Genomic DNA, 18,302 nt, shown 5'->3' on the forward strand with positions numbered 1-18,302 from the left:
GGATTAACGACACACTGTTTCAAGAATTCTGACATCTTATTTCGATGTGCCACGATTCGACAAACATTTTCTTTTATTCACACAAGAAGTACAGACAAAGAGATAACAAAAACTAAAATGAAAAAACAGTTGCGCAGAAACTGGCATTTAATTAAATTGTTAGATTCGTACAAACATGTTGTCGGTTAGACCAGGGGTCAGGAACCTTTCTTGCATTGCGGACAGTTTTTAAACTAAAATTCTATCGTGTGCCGGCCTTTTGTTTAGCAATATAAATTTATTACAGATCATATAAGTTATATGTTTCGACTTGGCAACACGACCGTATGCAAGGAGTTCTACAAACATGTTGCAAAGCATTCAACCAGAAAAACTTTACGGTCCGCTAACGAACACCTCACGGACCTGCATCGCCCGGTGGTTTCCGGCAGAGGTGTACACGAACCGGAGTACCGGAGTGTCCGGAGCCGGAGTTTGCCAAAATTTGCCGGAGTCTATCCGGAGCCGGAGTTTGCGTCATTTTAAATTAGCCGGAGCAGGAGCCGGAGCCGGAGCCGGATTCTATTTTACTTTCATCAACGTCTTGCTAAAACAAATAACTAAGGTTCTGCTTATCTTTTTAATGTTTTTGTTTGCCCTCATAGGATATATGTATTTGAACTTAAACCTTGCTAACGCATTACAAATACATTGCTTTCACATTCACACAATTGTTTTGACTGCAGTTTGGAGTGTCAGTGTACAGTGTAGCATCAAAGTTTGCCTCTACATAGGCTTTAAAATATATATATATATATTAAATACATGGCTTATCTCGTGCATCAAGTGAACGTTCTTTTAGTTTTTGTGGAAACACTATATGCAAAAAAAGATCAAATTAACTTTCATCCTGAGTGGCATTAATAGTATTAAATAGTGCTGGAAAAGACCTATGCATTGAAAAATAAGTGCCTAAAGTAGTTTAATGTGTCTGTAAAACAGTATCGTAAATGAAAATGCTACCCCAGTAAGTTTTTTCATTATCCTCCTTATGTATGTTTTTTTCCATGAATGTCTTACAAAGCAGTGAATGCACTGTCTTGTCATTGCTACTGCCAATGTTTACTTACCATTTACACTGAACCAGGATTTTTGTCAGGAATGTTTTATTTTTCTCAATACTGGATGGGTTTTTCTACTTTCAATTGCGAAACATATTGCAAAGAGCGTTACTTATTCTTTCTATTCAGTTCCTTTTAGTTTCAATGTTTATTTGTTTTCAGGTCTTTTTGTTATTAATAACTTAAAAGAAAAAAAGTTTTTTGTCATAACTGTTTTGTTTTGCTTGGATACTACCATAGGCGTCGATTTTTTAATTATTTGCAAAATTTTAGGGGAGACCTTTCCATGTTTTGGAAACATCCATCAGCCGTTCAAACCCACAATCTTAGGAACACAATGCAGTTGCGTTAACTGCTCCGTTGTCCTGGCGAGCGCACGATCTAAGTTATGACCCTTATTCGGTTAAACCAGGGGTCACTAAACGTTTTACACTGCGGGCCGGATAACTTTAATAACGATTCGCGCGAGCCGCATAGTTAACATGTTCTAGCGCCGTCTTTCCATACTTAGCCCGCGATGCGATTTTCATAGGTGGGCCAAAATTTGGTCTTTCTACAATCCCATTTAAAATCTGGTGATCCGACTGTTAAATTGTATAGTTAGCATCAACTAACGAGCAATGCTCGTATATTACGTCACAAGTAACAAAAGAATGCAATTGTTCGCGCACAATTAACACTTGTAGTCTCGTCTGTGACGTAACAAATTGGTTGTGGTCTATTTTGGGCGTTGTAATCCTATGAATCCAAAAAAATGTGGGCCGTAGTTTGGTGACCCCTGGGTTAAACAAACGAAACAAAGTTTGCAGATATAGCAAACTTCCGCACAGACAGATAGTGAAGTTGCCACAGGAATTAATTAAACATTGTTCAAGATGTTCATTTACATTGTATGTGACGAATTTTAAACAACTCAACATTAAACTGGCAACGTCTTATTCGAGGGTTGCTTGCGTTTTGGCTGCAAAAATGCCTATAATATTTGTTTGACTAGTCATTCCTGCAGTTAACATAAAGCAAATATAAGATACTTGAACAACCAGCCAGTACTGGGAATAAAACAATCACATAACAATGCCGATTGTTAGTGCAACCATTGTTACGTTGCGTAACAAACCACGAGACACTTGCGTTTGTCATTGATTGTGACCTTCAATCTTACAAACAGCCGGTTTCAACTACTTTACGGTATAGACGTGTATGTGGTCTTTCTGGCAATACTTTATTTCAAACAAAAACAGGGGAGACAATACATATGTTGTCACCCCTGTTTTTTCAGGAGGGGAGACATGTCACCCCTAAATCGACGCCTATGGATACTACCACAATGATTTTTACCTTCAATTACCTTTGCAACTAGTTTTATTCCTTGTTCTGTTCAGTTTAAATAATCATTTATTTTCAGGTGTTATTGGTAATATTAACTTAAAATGTAGGAACAGGAATCGTTCGTGACACCGGAGTATTATCAGGAGTCGGAGTCCGATTTTAGGTCTTTTATCAGGAGCAGGACTGGAGTCGGAGTTAATTTTTACGGAGTCAGATTGGAGTCGGAGTCTAAAAATTTTGACTCCGTACACCTCTGGTTTCCGGCACTGATCTCTTTAAACAACCAGTGCTTTCCGACCACTAAGCGAGGCCAAAGAGCAGAGTTTGTTAAGTGCGTGGCAGTGTGGTACTGGTTAGACCAGGGGTGGGGAACCTTTTGATTCATAAAGGCCGCCCAAAGTCGTGTCGAAATTCGTCTAGGACGCATCGACTATTTCTCAGGTTTTGGTTTCCAAACATTTGATTTACTTACTGTTCGCTTCGTGATCTCTCCGAATAGCACCGTTCAAGCTGAATGCAATGTTGAACCTACATAAATTACTAGAGATGTACCGAATATTCGGTTTGCCGAATTTATTCGGCCGAATCGATAATTTTTGCAAAGATTCGGTTTCGGTCGAATAATTTGTTGCGATTCGGCCGAAACCGAATCTTTTACGAACACAAATTTTACGTGTCTTTTCTGCTTATTAAGGTCCACGCAATCTTTCAAAAGCCCAAACATAACGAAAATTGCGTCAATGTTAATCTTTTTCAACACATTATCGTTTTTCCCACGGTAGTAAAAAAAATTAGTAATTCATTGGCAGGTTGCCAATCATGCTTAAGGCAATTTTAAACCCCACAGAACTGAAATAAGGACGAAACACAACTATTTTGCACTGGCTGCCTGGTAGATAGCCTAAACATTTTTTTCACTTCAAACGCGTAGCGTACGACTTCGCGTGACGTCATAAATGATTCGGCCGAATTTATTCGGCAAAACCGCCGAATATTCGGTTTCGGCCGAATCGAAATTTAGCCGATTCGGTACATCACTATAAATTACCCACTACCACATTCAGGATTTATTTCACCAACAGAATTGTTTTTAAGCTTATTAATGATCTATATTCTAAGAGAAGTTTGTTACATCACAGACAAATCTAAAATATTGCATTATGCGCAAACAATTGGTTAATTGCCACAAAAAGATTGTTGAGCCAGAGGCTCTTATAGCAGTGGTTCTCAAACTTTTTTTTGTTGCGACTCCTCTGGAAAGGTTTCTGGTCTTGCGACGCACCAGCAAATAAAAGTTAATGAGGAAACTTATTTTTAAAGTTGTGTTTATTGATACAACCGCAAAAAGCAACGAAACGGAACTATTCTGCGACGCTCTTGGAAAATTGAAACGGCGCACCAGGGCGTCGCGACGCACAGTTTGAGAACTACTGTCTTATAGTAATCTAAGAAAGGAAATAAAGGTGCATGAAATAGCATTTCCGCATATTTCTTTGCGTCTGATGCAGCGTGCTATGTCAAGGTCTTTAAAGAGATTTTGATATCGAAGGCCGTACTTACTGCCCCAAAAGGTCGCATGCCTTTAGGCCGCAGGTTCCCCACCCCTGGGTTAGACCTTTCAATCGCCGAGTTATGGGTTCAAAAATGTGGGCTTTGTCACTTTGCTTCACCTGGCAACGCCAAACGCCTAAAATTTCGGTTGAGTTGAGTTCATTTCGCTTGGTGTAAGAACACGTAGCGACACAATTGCACTGAACAATCACCAAGCCGGAAATAGCTGCGCAACGTTAAGACGTTGTGGGACCCAAAAAAAATGAGGGCACAATTGGTGGATCATGATTAAACGAGCTGCAGCTACACCGGTTTAATCTTGGCGCGTGTAGCTATCTCATAGAAACAAAACTCACTACATGTAAGCGAGGTTGAACTTAGCGTAACTTAAATGCAAAGCATGGTGAGCTGCTACCAAATGGACCTTTTGATAAATTTAAAAGTTTAACAAAGCCGACGGCATCCAGACCATTTATTAAGATCAGATTAATCACGTGATAAACTTGGCGGCACAGCAGGACCGTATGATCCAGGATTGCTCTATATCAGTGTTTCTCAACCTGGGGGTCGCGACCCCACAATGGGTCTCGACTCTCGAAGCACTTTTTGAGGGGTCGCAAAGACGCAACCCAACTCGTGATGATTTTATCCGTATCATCAAAACTTATCACAAGAAAAAAAAATCTACATTTCTATTCCTGCAATGCACCACATTTTGCGCCTGACTTTGAACATGATCATTTTTCATTCGTCAGGTTTTTCGACCAAATATGTTAAATTTGAGGTACATTGAAATCCCAAAGGGGGCCTTCTCTTGCCCTTGCGCCGAGCGCCAGCGGCTGGACATCTTCGGTTGTCGACACAGGTCCAATCCGTTGAAAAAACGCTTTTCTTATAACATAGCAAAGAAAAAGACAGTCGTGAATGCAATACCTTTCTAGCATTTCACGACTCAGGTTGAAACAATTTGAACAGAATCAGGTTGAAACAATTTGAAGAGACAAAATCAAGTATAAAAACTTCAAATGTAAAAATCAACGGCACATGACAAGAATAATCAAGTAAAAAAACACCTAAATGAGAAAATGGTAAGATTGAAACATCCACAAACAGTGCAAAAGAGATTTTTTGGTAAAAATAGCATGTTAAACCAATAGAAAACAGTAGGAACAGCATCTGAAGAACATTTTTTCTCATAAAATAATGCTATTAAGACTGGTATACAAAATCAGATAAGCCCAATTAAACGACTTTAAATTTCGCGTAAAACAAGATTACAAGTACTAAACTGAAAAAGCATGATACTGCTAATACAATTCAAGCAAAAAAATCACAATTTATTCAGTCCTAATATTTACGCGTGCACTAATTTGTTATCGATTTCTCAAGGAATCATCAGCTTTTTGCTGCACCTCTGTGCCTTGAAATACTTCAAAGGTTTTAGTAATCAATAGATTTACAAACAATAATAAAACGACATATCTAAAGCTAAAGCAACACAGAACATCCTAAAGTTAACCTCAATAACAGAGAACATTACGACGAGTAAGTATGGTACGACCTCTCAATACGTTGCCTACATATGGGACACTTTCGCAACGACTTCGTGCAGTCAGCACACGCACATATGTGACCACAAGGGGTAAAGATCATACACGAATCACGATCGAGACACACTTTGCATCTTTTTTCCTCTTTCAGCCTCTTCAGCTCTCTGCGCATGTCCTTCTCCTCCTGCTCGCTCAACCGTGACCTCCAGGGGCTTTCCATTCTTGAGTGATGCGGCTGAGGTTCTGGTTCAGTGTGAGATGGTTCGCTGGTTTCTGGTTCAGGCTCGGTTGGTTCTTCTACAACTGGTTCCCTCACAGGTTCTGGTGTGGCTGGTCTAGGTACTACACATAGCAATATAGGTGAAAAGTGTGATATTACATATATTACACAAACAATAAATTAAATTGAGTTTATTTTGCTTGGTGAAAAAACACATAGCGCAATTGCACCGAACAATCACCAGGTTGGAAATATCTGCGCAACCTAAAAATGTTGAGTACAAAACAGTGGAGGGCCCAATTGGTGGATCATGATTAAATGCCCTTGTACCTGTGCCCTATTATGAACTGTTATGTGGCAGGAGTATTGAAGAGTTTGACCCACTGTGAAGTGAGTATAACACAAATGGGGGAACGTCAGTGGGATTATTCAAGGTGGCCCTAGAATCTAAACAAAATCAAGTTAGATGATGTTTTGTGTAGGTATTAGGAAACTAAGTTTGAGATAATTTCAGACTCCCAAATCACATAAATAACAGCGGGTCTTACAAATAGAGTTGACTCCAGAGTCCTAGGGGTCACATCTTTTAAATGTGTGGAGTCATAGGTGTTTTTTATATCATGGAGTTGAATAGTGATATTTTCCGGACAGGCCAATGTGTCAAAAACAGTTTTTGCAAGGGTAACAAACAAACTTAACTTTTGGTTGAGTGAGAGTTATATTATGTAATATTTTTGGTGAGTGCAGTCAAAGAATTTCAAAGAGTAGATTTGCGGGCAGAATATATTTTATTTATTTATTTTTTAACTGTATAACAACCTTCCTTACAAATTGTAACATCTCAGACAGACTTGGGCTCAAATCAACTTAAGGCACTTACACAACATTTCTTCTACATCAGTAATTAAGTCCATAAGATCTGGATCCAATCGTTCCAAGTCATCCAAAGCATCCTCGATTTCAGTGTAACCTTCTCCTAATCTCATTACACGTTCTTTCATCAACTGAATAATAACTTTGTTTTCGAATCCCATTGAAAGCAAATTTCTGACCAAGTCCGTTTGTAGACTTTCAGCTAAAATTAACCTTTAAAAGAAAAAAAGGTAATTTTAACAATGAAAAAATAGACCTAAAATCTATTCTGTCCCTTTCAAACATGTCATACAAACTTACATGGAGCATTGTAAAAAAATCATGGTTTATCAAGTTGCTTAATTATAGGTGAATGCCAACCTTAAACCCATTTTAAACCCATACCCATTTTACCAAATTTGATGATTACATTTGATCAAATTGGCAGTTATGTGTACTGATACTTTATGTATTACAGTCTTTGATATGCATAGGTGCCCTTAACTATGTTACTACATGGGCACATTGTGCTTCACTGACCGTCCTTTTAAGAACTAAACAGTTCTTAAATTCAAAGCAAAAAGTAAAAAATGAGGTACAAAAAAGGCAATGTTAGTCACAAAATATATTTAAATTTGTAAAACAGATGTACAGATAACAAACCTTGGTTTTCAGCAAACCTACCTATATTCGCCATCACTTAAATTGGTCCGAACAGTGGGTGGAGCATATTGCTTTACATGATGTTTGGATCGATTAGCACTGAGCCATGTAGGATCCTTACACACATTTTTCACAAATTCTTTTCCCCTGTTTCTTAACAAGAACTCACAGCTTGGCGACTCAAGACAGTGTTTTACCCACGGATCCAAACTTGTACACCAACCAGCTGCTGACATTCCACAATACCAACAACATATTTCATCATGGCTTCCTAAATATACAAGGAGTTTATACAAAAAAAACTAGAAATGTGGCTTTTCTTTACATTGCCATTGTATATGTTTAACATCATTTTTAAACATTACTATATGCACCATTTGACCTACCATATATTTAAACAGGTGTATGCAAATTAGAAACAGTACTAATACAGTGCGAATATCTTTAGATTCAATAGGACAAATTAATAGAATTGAATAAAACCTGAAAGCGTCATGGAAAGAGACCCATGAACATTTACTACTGATTTTTTTGGAGGCACAGCAACATGGATAATGACCGGATTTTAAGCTAGTGCTTGGTTAAGGTTGTAAACACCATTAACCAAACCCAGTCCAAGTTATGACTAGAAAACCAAAGGCATTTTAGTGCCAGCACAATTGCATGGTAAACAATACATATTTTGTGGACCACTTCTTTGTTAAAAACACAATCTTTAGGGCATGGATTTATTGTACAAGAACTCACCTATTGAGAAAAATCCAGCTTCAGCGATGTCAGATATACTTGCACAACTGGCATACACAGGAAAAGTTGGCGGAAAAGTGTCTACACGAATATTCATTGTGCACCTATCAGGATGAAGAGGAGACGAACATGGATATATTTCTTTGAGCAAAGACTTCTCTGGTTCCATTATATAATTTCCAACATCCAACTCAGGGGTCTTGGTTCGGGTGAAATTAATATCTCTTTGAGATGAACCTACATGTTCACTGGATTTGTATGGATCAAGGAAATCTATTACTTCATTAAGTGTTGACTCTGATAATTTGGGCTTTGACGTTTGGCCTGGAATGATTTTCTTAAGCTTTGGTGGTTGGCTAACAGATAATGCATATGGGTCATTGCCGGATGAAACACTGCTTTGTGCAGCTTGTTCAAATAATCCTTGTCCTGTAGTAGATGGCCCTGGACTGATTATTTTAGGGGCAAAGGTCGACGATTGTGGTTGATTTAAGATGGGAGTCTGGCCTAAACTGGACGATATGCCAAGTTGTCCCAAGCCCGAGTGTTCTGAGAGATCAAGTGGATGTACTTTTTGGACAGTTGGTGAAATAAGCTGCAAGCCACCAGCGTTTGCAGTATAACTGGTAATATTGGGAGATAAAATATGGGGTGTACTGAGTGGTTGAGTGAAAACTGTTGAAAAAGATCGTTTTGGGTAGTTACTAATGGTGGTTTGCACCTCACTGCCAGAGGGCTTGATTGGGCGAAAGCCTCGAACAGGAGAGACCGGTACAGATTTCGAAATTTTATAACCTTGTATCCCTTCTGTTACAGGAACATTGCTTACAATCATTTTAGGGACTACAACGCTAGCAGTTTTAGCAGCAGTTTGTCCAAGAAATGACTGCATTAGAGAATTAGATGGTGCTTTATCAGTGCTCTCTTGGGGTGTCATTCTGTCCTTGGTCTTCAAAGGTGGGTAACTTGGTAGATTCAAAACCTTTGGTTTAGTAGGTTGGGATTTTTGTATTTGTTTACCAAAGGTTTGGTCTTTTTTTGTAAGGACAGTTCCTAGAGATTCCAAAGATATTTCAGGTTCTAAAACTGAACTGCTAGAAGAAGAATATTCTTCACTGCCTTTTAACCCACCCAAGTAACCTCTATCACTAATAGAACTTGATATCTCTAACTTGTTAAATTCAGAATCAATTTCCGATGGCTTGTTCTGTGTTGTAGATCTTGCTGTAACCTCTGCTTGGGGAAAACTGACTGTACTTAAGTAGGAACTGATGGGACCAGAAGATAGTGCAGTCTTTACAAATGTATTTTCTCTCGATGCCCTGCTTGGCCCTGGGATATTTGCCGACATCATCATATTAATTTGGATATCATCATGGGATGACGCAGCAGTCTGTTTCCTGTGGAGTAATACAGTAAAACAGGTATTATAGAAAACAGGCTACCTACACCTTACAACAACATATACGTAGGCGCCAAGTAGATGGTGACAGGCTGGTGGTGGGGTCACCTTGGGTTTTTAAGCCTGGTGGCGGTTATAGAAGATATTTTGGTTAGTTTGTATAATTTTGTTCGAAAATTTGTAAAATCTTGGCAACAAAACATGCCTTTAAAAAGGCAACTTGCTTTGGCTAGTGCCTTAATATTGCTTATGACGCAAATCACACTGTTGTTTTCCAGTAATTCAATGACGATTATTTCCAGTAAATCAATGACCATAACAATGCAAATGTGTGGTTATAAATGGTTATTTCAGTAAAAGCATTCTTGTCATTCTTTGCTTCAGTGACGTCAAGTTTAGCTAAATTTAATGTTTCCACCTTGCATTTTTGTAAAACGCAGCGCCGATGACCATACATTATAACCACAACATAATCAGGATTTAGCAATACTAGCAAAAAAAAGAGTTTGAGTGACTCCAAATGTAAAATTTATGAAATTTTCGTTTTGTCCAACTTCGCTGAAAAAAACAATTGTTTACCTGATGTTGACTTTAGCAGATGCTGGGTAAAGCTCAGGTATTCCCATTTTAACATATCTTTCATTTCCTGATGGTGGTGGTCCATACAAATCACTAAAATATCAAAAGCACTGGCTTTAAATACTGTAATATTGAATAAGTTTTAATTATTTTTACAAAATACTGAGAAAAATTGGTGTCCTGAGTGTTTTCCAAATGCTTTCCTATAAACTACAAAGGAATTTCATATGCTATTGTGTGAGCTGGATAAAAAGTCCCCTTGTGTTAAATGGTTATTAATCATCATTCTGTAACCTTTCGTACTCTTAAGCCCTATTCATTTTCTGTTTACTGCATTTAAAATTACCCATCAATCGAAAATGTATTTTTAGAACAGCCTTGCTATTTGGGTCGTTATTCTCCTTAATAAACTGATAAACAAATCTGTGTATAGTGCTCCAAAGCCTTGCTATAACTTGGTAGAACAATGAGGCAATTCAAAGCTGATTTTATTCTCAAGTTTTTGAAGCCTACAAAAAAACTATTTCACACAAACCGGTCATTAGTGGAAGCATCAGTGATAGGAATGTTGCTTGTGTCTTCGTTGTTTAACAACCTACAAAGTATTTTTAATAAACTGTAATGTAAGTGATGCAATTAAAATACATAAAAAACACTTTTGGATTTAGATATTGGGTTAAGTAAGTATGTCAATACAATCAAACTTTTTTGATAAATCATAAATAAATTTCGCAAACAAATGTGATTTAAAGTTAGTTTAAAATTGAGATGGATTAGTTATTGCTGCAGGTATTTAAAATTCTACTTTTCATATAAAGAATAGTCTGATAAACAAGAAAATATCAAATATTGGAAACAAACTAGAGCAGTGGTTTCCCAACTTGGGTTTTATTGAAAATTACTATGCTAGTTTGGGAGAGTCAAGCAGACATTATTTTTTTGTTAACCAAAATTCCTATTTGGTCTTTAGATCAGATTCTATGAATTATCTGCCAAACAACACTTTAGTTGACAAATAATGTATGCAATCTGATTAAAATCAACCATTATCATGTAAAAGAAACATGCACTGAAATTATTATGATGCAGCAGTTCATAAAATCCTACAAAACAGATTTAGGATGTAAATGCCTTGTTTCAAAAACAGGTGACCAAACTTTGGGTTGTAACCCATAGGGAAACACTGAACTAGAGGTTTGGCCAGCTAAAAATTAACTTGGGTTTAGCAAAAAAATGAAAAGTACCTGCAGATTGGTTGAGCATTCCTATGCACCTCATTTGCATCAACTTCAGTGGACCAAAACTGGCAAATTACACCACAAGAGATGCACTGGGTCTTGCTGCCATTGCCCAGATAGTAAAAGCCATAATGGGCTACAGAGTTTGTGAATGAAACCTCATGGTAAAAGTTCCAATCAGATGTAAAGGTTTGTCTAAATTACAAACGACTGTTAAAAACATCATTTGTGACAGTGTCCAATAGTTGCTAAAAATTGTCAGCCTGCAACGTTAAGTGTCCAATTTAAAGAAATTTAAAAAAACTCTTGTCATGTTACATATTTTGAAGCAAAGAGAAAAAATAACAATATTTAAACTAAATAGTATGACAAATGTGTTTGTTAAATGGTGGTTTCAATGTCCTATTTAGGCTTTAGCAGGTTAATTATCTTTCAATGCTTGATGGCATGGGTAATTATCCTAATGAAGGTGACCCACAGTGACGAAACAATAGTTAAAATAATACATTTGAAAGAATTATTTAGTCTATGTATTATGCTTCGCAGCAACAATTTATGTAAACAATATGTGACCCATTCTGAAACATAGCCTAAAAAAATCATAACTTTAAAGTTAAAATATTGCAAATAGTAAAGACAATACTGGTTTATTAAAAAGTGAATTTTTACCTTCGATCGATTTCTTTGTACAAATTTAGAGAAGACAATAAAATTTTGTGAATTTCAGAAATCCATTCTATCAGCAAATATTTCTTTGCCTGCAAAAAAAATGCAAATCTTATTAACCATTTTTTTTTGCTTCTGTTAAAATAAAACATTTATCACAAAGTAAAACAAGCCCATTTTAGTTTTGGCACAGGCATTTACTCAAAGTCAACATCGTTTTTCTGCAGTATATAACTTTTTCCTCATATCCAAGAGAATTACAGAAAACTCCCAATTTAATGATTAAGTTACAAGAAAACTTCTACCTCATTGGATTTAATTTTTTGTAACTCTGAAGATGATGCACTTTCACTGGATGATGGGAGTGAAATTGAAGAGCTTTCATCTGAAAAAAAATCTGCAAATTATCTACATATATATATACCATAGATAAAACTTGTATATATTTTTAAATCTACAATACATTGGGTGCCTATTTTTCAACACAGGACTTTCTACAATCAGAAGCAGATGGGTCTTAAATCAGCGCTTGTGATAAAGATTGATAACTTGACAGGTTTTCATTCAGATGCGAAGGCAACAAAAAGTAAACTAATAAAGCAACTAGAAGGGTGGCTTAGCACATATTGCCCTTGCATATACACTATAACCTATTTTAAAACATAAATATATTTCCTATGCTTATTTTGTATTGGGTCCCATATTAGCCATCGTCTTTTATAACTTTAAGTCGTTTCTGCAGGCAAAAACTCATGGGTCCCCACACATGCAAAGTTGAAAATAATGCAATTCAAGAGATAACCATGAGAAAGTCGGGTGTTGTAAGGTAAAACACAGTGATCGGCACTGGGCTTAAATAATAATACTATGTAGAATACAAACTATAAAATTAGATTCACCCCAGATATTGTTTGAAGTATGTCCTATTTAACGTTTTAAAAAACTGACCCATTTTAGGGGGCTAGTAGGGTAACTAATTGGGTGCGACACACAAACTAAAAAATATATAAAAACCACAATGACTCAATCAATAGTACTGCAAAATTTCAGCCAAATCCACCAATGTTTAAAATTTCGACCACTAGAGGTGTTTTGAGCAACAACCGTTAATGTTTCTGACGTCATAGGGCTGTTAACAAGCCCCTAACTGCCATGGCGCAAAAACGACCACCAAGCAACCCACCAACGAGCAACATACAACTGGTTGCCCTTGTAACACTATTGCTCCAAAGAAATCTTTCGTTTGTGGTGCCCAGTAACATACAAATACGTTTTACACTTTAGGGGCTTGTGGGGTAAATGTTAGGACTACAGGGTTGAACACAACAATCGACACCTATAAATGGTATACTATACAAGAAACCCAAATTTCAGCCAATTCTGACACTGTTTAAAAACTCACCCATTTTAGGGGGCTAGCGGGGTAAATACTGGAGTTATCAACAAAAACAAAGTGGAATGCACATCTACATGAATATATCTACCATCTGTGTAAATTTCAGCCAAATCCATCAAACATTTGATGGAAAAACAAGTCGGACAAACTTTGGGTAAAAACACCCATTTTAGGGGGTGAGCGGGGTAAATACTGGGGTTATCAACAAAAACAAAGTGGGATGCACATCTACATAACTATATCTACCATCTGTGTAAATTTCAGCCAAATCCATCAAACATTTGATGGAAAAACGAGTCGGACAAACTTTGGGAAGAAAAAAAAGGAAGAAAAAAAAGAAAAACAAACAAACAATTCAAGTAAAATCAATATGTGTCCCCTACAGGGAAGGGGACCCATAATTATAAACCATTTCTTCTTATTGATTACCCTGAATGATTGTTTTTTTGTTGTTGATTACCCTGTCTGATTTATTAACGTGCTATAATTGCCTAAAGTCAGATTTGCTCATTGCATTATGCTGTTTTTTGTCATGTGGTTAATTTATGAAGAAAATTCAGTGTGAAAAACCACTAAATCTGTCGCTATGTTTTACAAACAAACAAAAATACAAACAGCACGCACACCCAGACCAACCACAAAAAGCCTTTCCTCTGTCTTACAGGACTGCAAATGCAGACCGGCAGGTATGGCGCTGATTAAAACCACGAAAAAAGGCGAGGAAAAGATAAGGGCGCAAAACGAAAAAACAAACACGATTGTAGCAACAAAGCGATTGCAGTCAACAAACCGCAGGAAGGACCATAGCTTGAACATTTATTGTGGCGCCCGTTAAAATTAGCCATTTGTTTTCACAAACGTCCAAATTTTCAGTCCGAGGTTCCTCTACAAAAACCACATTATAGCATTGTGCAATACCTAACTTTTTTTGGAAAAGTCGGAAATGTTTATTGTGGTAGTGCTGAAGAAGGGCCGCGCGGTCACCCCCTACACTTATGTCGGACGTCCGCCAAACAGCTCGATGTGAATTCCATCGGGTCGAAAACTTATTTTTAGTTTGGCCGACATATTGTTCTTCACACGCCAAACATGTGGCAACATATATTCCGTAGTTACGACACGAAAGTTGCTGACGTAAGTGGAACAGTCTTTGTTGTGACCGCAAGTGGTTAATTTATGCTGTTTTGTTTTAAATTCAAATTATTTGCCAAAACAACTGCTGCAATATCATTTCCAACATTTTCATTTTTCTGTGTGTGACTATTATGTTTATTTCTGGGCAATGACAAGTCTGTTAGAAATTAGATTAGTTTTCTGCTAATAGACTCACACAGCCTTACTAGTACTAACCACTAAACAAGCAGTAGGTATGTGCAAACTGTTATCATAATTGCAAAAAACAATGGGTATGTACAACTTGACTGCCCTAAACATAAGGTCGTGCAGTGGATGGCCAAAGCAATTTAGTGATGTTATGAAAAGGTTTTGTAGACACAAATACAACAACACACTACTTTAATTTTATTTGTTTGGTTTCAAACTTACTAAGTGAGATGTTTCCAGAGTTTCCACCACCACCAATAAATAAACAACTTGGTTTGTGCCATTTCATAGAGAGGGGACTGTCTACAATCTGGAAGTCTTCCACAACCATTGCACAGCTTAACAAAAAAAAAATTGTTTGTGTTAGGGTTCCTCTATTTTCTAACTTTCTAGTTTCTTGAGAAATGAGAAATTAAAAACCCATTTCTCAAAAATCTCAAGAGCCTCAAAATTTTCATTTAAGCAGATTTTCTAACAAAAACAAACAAAAAATTCAGATTGTACACTTTTTTATTTCTGTTAATGATTGCGGTTTGCTAGAAAACCAGCAAAAGAGTAGGGGTTCCCTAGTAAACTGAAGCGACAGTAGGTCCATGTGATATATATAACGCAACTAACTACTACTTAGAAAAGGTGAAAGTTTACAGGCGTAAATATCCGATTTGGGAGCAAAGGAAGAAAGTAATGTGCACAGTGTGCTTTAGATGGAGTTGAAATAAAAAATACACATAATAAGAGTTATCGCATTTACTTTTTGTTTATGATATGTGACATAATTTCTCGCCAGTATTTTTTGAGATTCTACGAGAATTTCTTGAGAAGGACCCTAGTTTGTGACTACAACAAAGTTTGTAAAGGTTAACATATGTATACATACCTAAAACACTGGACCCTGTCCCCAGGGCTTATATAATAAAAACCAGCGAGGGCAAGTTGAATAGCTGGCATTTTCTTTTGACATTTCTTGAACGAAGCTATACGATACACTTCTCTTTTAGCATTTTCTGGAATACAGAGAATTGTTGAGTTGTAAAATTTAATCTACCGTTCTTGATATATTGCAGAACTTACCATTCACCGGGAAGTCTAATTGCTCATGTTTTATTCCATCACTTCGAACAGTTACACTAAAACAAAAAAATATGTATGGATCAGCCACAAAAAAATAACTAAGAATTCTGGATACAAGCAAAATAAGGTACAGTAAATGGCAACGTAAGTCCATGTAAGTATTTTTTTGTCCAGTAAAATTTTTACATTCCCCTATTTTTAAAACACAACCTTTTGTTGAGCTAATGTTTCTTAAATTTATCAACAAAATTTTAGCTCTTCCGGCAGTTTTTATTCTAACATGCCAACGTTTTGATGTCCCATAAGAAACACCTTCAATGACATAAATGGTAATGACGTAAATTGCAAACACAAGTTATGATAAAGCGAAAAGGGCGGCGAAACACACACACAAAATAGGCGGTGGTAAAAAACGCAGTGCACACCAATGGTCAAGTGATAACACCTAGCTCAATGGTGCAAAAGCGACGAATAAGTTATCGGCATTAGAACGTCCGTTTTAACGTTCATCATGTTGGGCACTCGACCATTAGTGCGGACTGCATTTTTTACCATCGCCTATTTTGTGTGTGTGTTTCGCCACCTCTTTCGCTTTATAATAACTTGTGTTTGCACTTTTTTGTCATTACCCTGATGAAGGTGTTTCGTATGGGAAATCGAAATGTTGGCATATTAAAATAAAAACTGCCGGAAGAGCTAATCTACAGTCTAAACAAACATATACCTAAAATTAAAGTTAAACTCCATCTCATTTTTGTGCTGCTTGTATCTCCGACCCATCATTCTGTTCGTTTCCGATTCTCAGCGATTTTTGTTGGGTTTTATTAAAATGCATAGCAATATTTACACACTATAATACACATTTATGTACACAACAGAGGTTTTGATGATAAAGATCTAAAAACACAATTACACATACATAAATTTTATTTATAATTTTTTTATTTCGGACATTAACAGTTATTATCTACAAGCAAATGACACTGTTTTAGGTTTGGGGCATTAAATACCTTTAGGGTAAATATTTAGTCCAGTTTATAAAGCAGCTTTAAAAATACTTTGCGCGAAACCTTTTTTACTACCTGACCAGCTGACATTGCTGACAAAAGATTTTAGCTATAGATTTTGCAATAAATAAAAAACTAAAAACATTCATACAAATCTTTATTAAAAATAATTTTTTAACAGTTTGTTTACTAATCAATGCCATGCCTTTACATTTAACATGTTAATAATTTAAACAATCAGAAATTCCGTATAATATAGCCTTTTTACTTGTTTTACAAGTTTGTTTACAACCGTCCGCGAAACTGAGGTCACAACTCACAACGTCATGTCATAGAAATCAAAATATAGAAGTTTATTTGTCGTCACGTCGCTTCCTCATCTGCGTCATTGGCAGAAAGTCGGAAAGTCCTTCACCTTTCTCAGTTCCTAATTAGGGCTTATAACCTTATATTCAACCTTGATCCCTTCAACCTAATCGTGTCAAATACTGACAACTGGTTTGTCATGCAACAAAACATTACCATATTTACTATTTACCGTTATTTCGCGTTTGAAGCTCTTTTGCACGTCCAGATTATACGTCGATATACGTTCTGTTGGGTACAGTTATCGACTTGACTAACAAACATGGGCAAAAATACAGAACGATTTATTATGAAGCAACAGTATCGAACATCCCAGCGTGAGGCTAATTCTGTTGAACCATGATTAAGTTTGTGTTTCATACAAATGCAGTGAAATCTTAACTTTATAACCATTTGCAAAAATGTCAACGTCTCCTTATCTCTGAAACAGGGGTTCCCAACCTTTTTTGCTGCTCGTACCCCTTTGGCAGGTCAGAGCCTTCTTCGTACCCCCCAAAAATTTCTGATGGATTTTTTCAGATATATATTGCTAAATCAAATTGATCTTATAGCTCAATTAAACGTTAAAGCGGTATTTCACACAAAAATGCAAAAATCAAAAAAGAAATTAAATGTCAGTTATTTTGTTTGTCACTTCTCAGTGAGATATTTGTTGCATTGTTATGAGACAATGAGGCTTGTTTTGAAACAATTATTTAAAGATAATTGGTTTTTTTTTCAAAGCAAATAAGACAGTAATAATATCATTTACAATTCCAAAATAAAACTGTACTGTAAAATCTTTTTGAAATGGTGCTCTGTGGCCCAAGGATCTTCGTACCCCTTGATGTTCAATCTCGTACCCCCAAGGGGTACGAGTACCCCTGGTTGGGAACCCCTGCTCTGAAAGGAAGCAAGACCACTACCACTTGTCGCGTTACAACCAGTGATTGGATTCAGCCGGTTCGCACCGGTTCAACCGTCTCACGAAATTGTATAAGATCCGCGAAACGGTCAGCATTAGGCTAGCCTACTGGTTACTGTCAATAAACTTTTTGTAACAAAACCGGCTGAAAAATATGACTGTTGTGTTGTATATTGCATAACCGTATCCCCTTTCGTTTTACCATTTGTTTCGCTCTGTTTTAATCGATGACTGAACCAGAAACGAATTTTCAAATTTATTTTTTACGTCCTCGTCCTGAAGGAACAATGGCATAGCCTACATGGCATTTTCTATCAGCCTATTTCATTTATCGCAAA

The 18,302-nt window shown here is 36.7% G+C and overlaps 1 protein-coding gene across 1 annotated transcript; it reads right to left on the reverse strand.

Moving 5' to 3' along the window:
- Positions 1-4,423: 4,423 nt before the first annotated feature.
- Positions 4,424-16,592, reverse strand: LOC145233071 (uncharacterized). Its single transcript, XM_080097732.1, has 13 exons — positions 16,412-16,592; positions 15,688-15,743; positions 15,494-15,620; positions 14,839-14,954; positions 12,203-12,282; positions 11,901-11,989; positions 11,238-11,426; positions 10,529-10,588; positions 9,994-10,086; positions 8,013-9,412; positions 7,287-7,536; positions 6,631-6,836; positions 4,424-5,872 (listed from the first exon to the last, which is right to left on the reverse strand). Exons 1-13 carry the CDS (start codon positions 16,468-16,470, stop codon positions 5,517-5,519), a joined length of 3,081 nt encoding a protein of 1,026 aa, XP_079953858.1. The 5' UTR covers positions 16,471-16,592; the 3' UTR covers positions 4,424-5,516.
- Between the last annotated feature and the right edge of the window lie 1,710 nt (positions 16,593-18,302).

The sequence above is a fragment of the Phallusia mammillata genome, chromosome 6, assembly GCF_965637545.1.
Source record: "Phallusia mammillata chromosome 6, kaPhaMamm4.hap1.1, whole genome shotgun sequence".
Taxonomy (NCBI): domain Eukaryota; kingdom Metazoa; phylum Chordata; class Ascidiacea; order Phlebobranchia; family Ascidiidae; genus Phallusia; species Phallusia mammillata.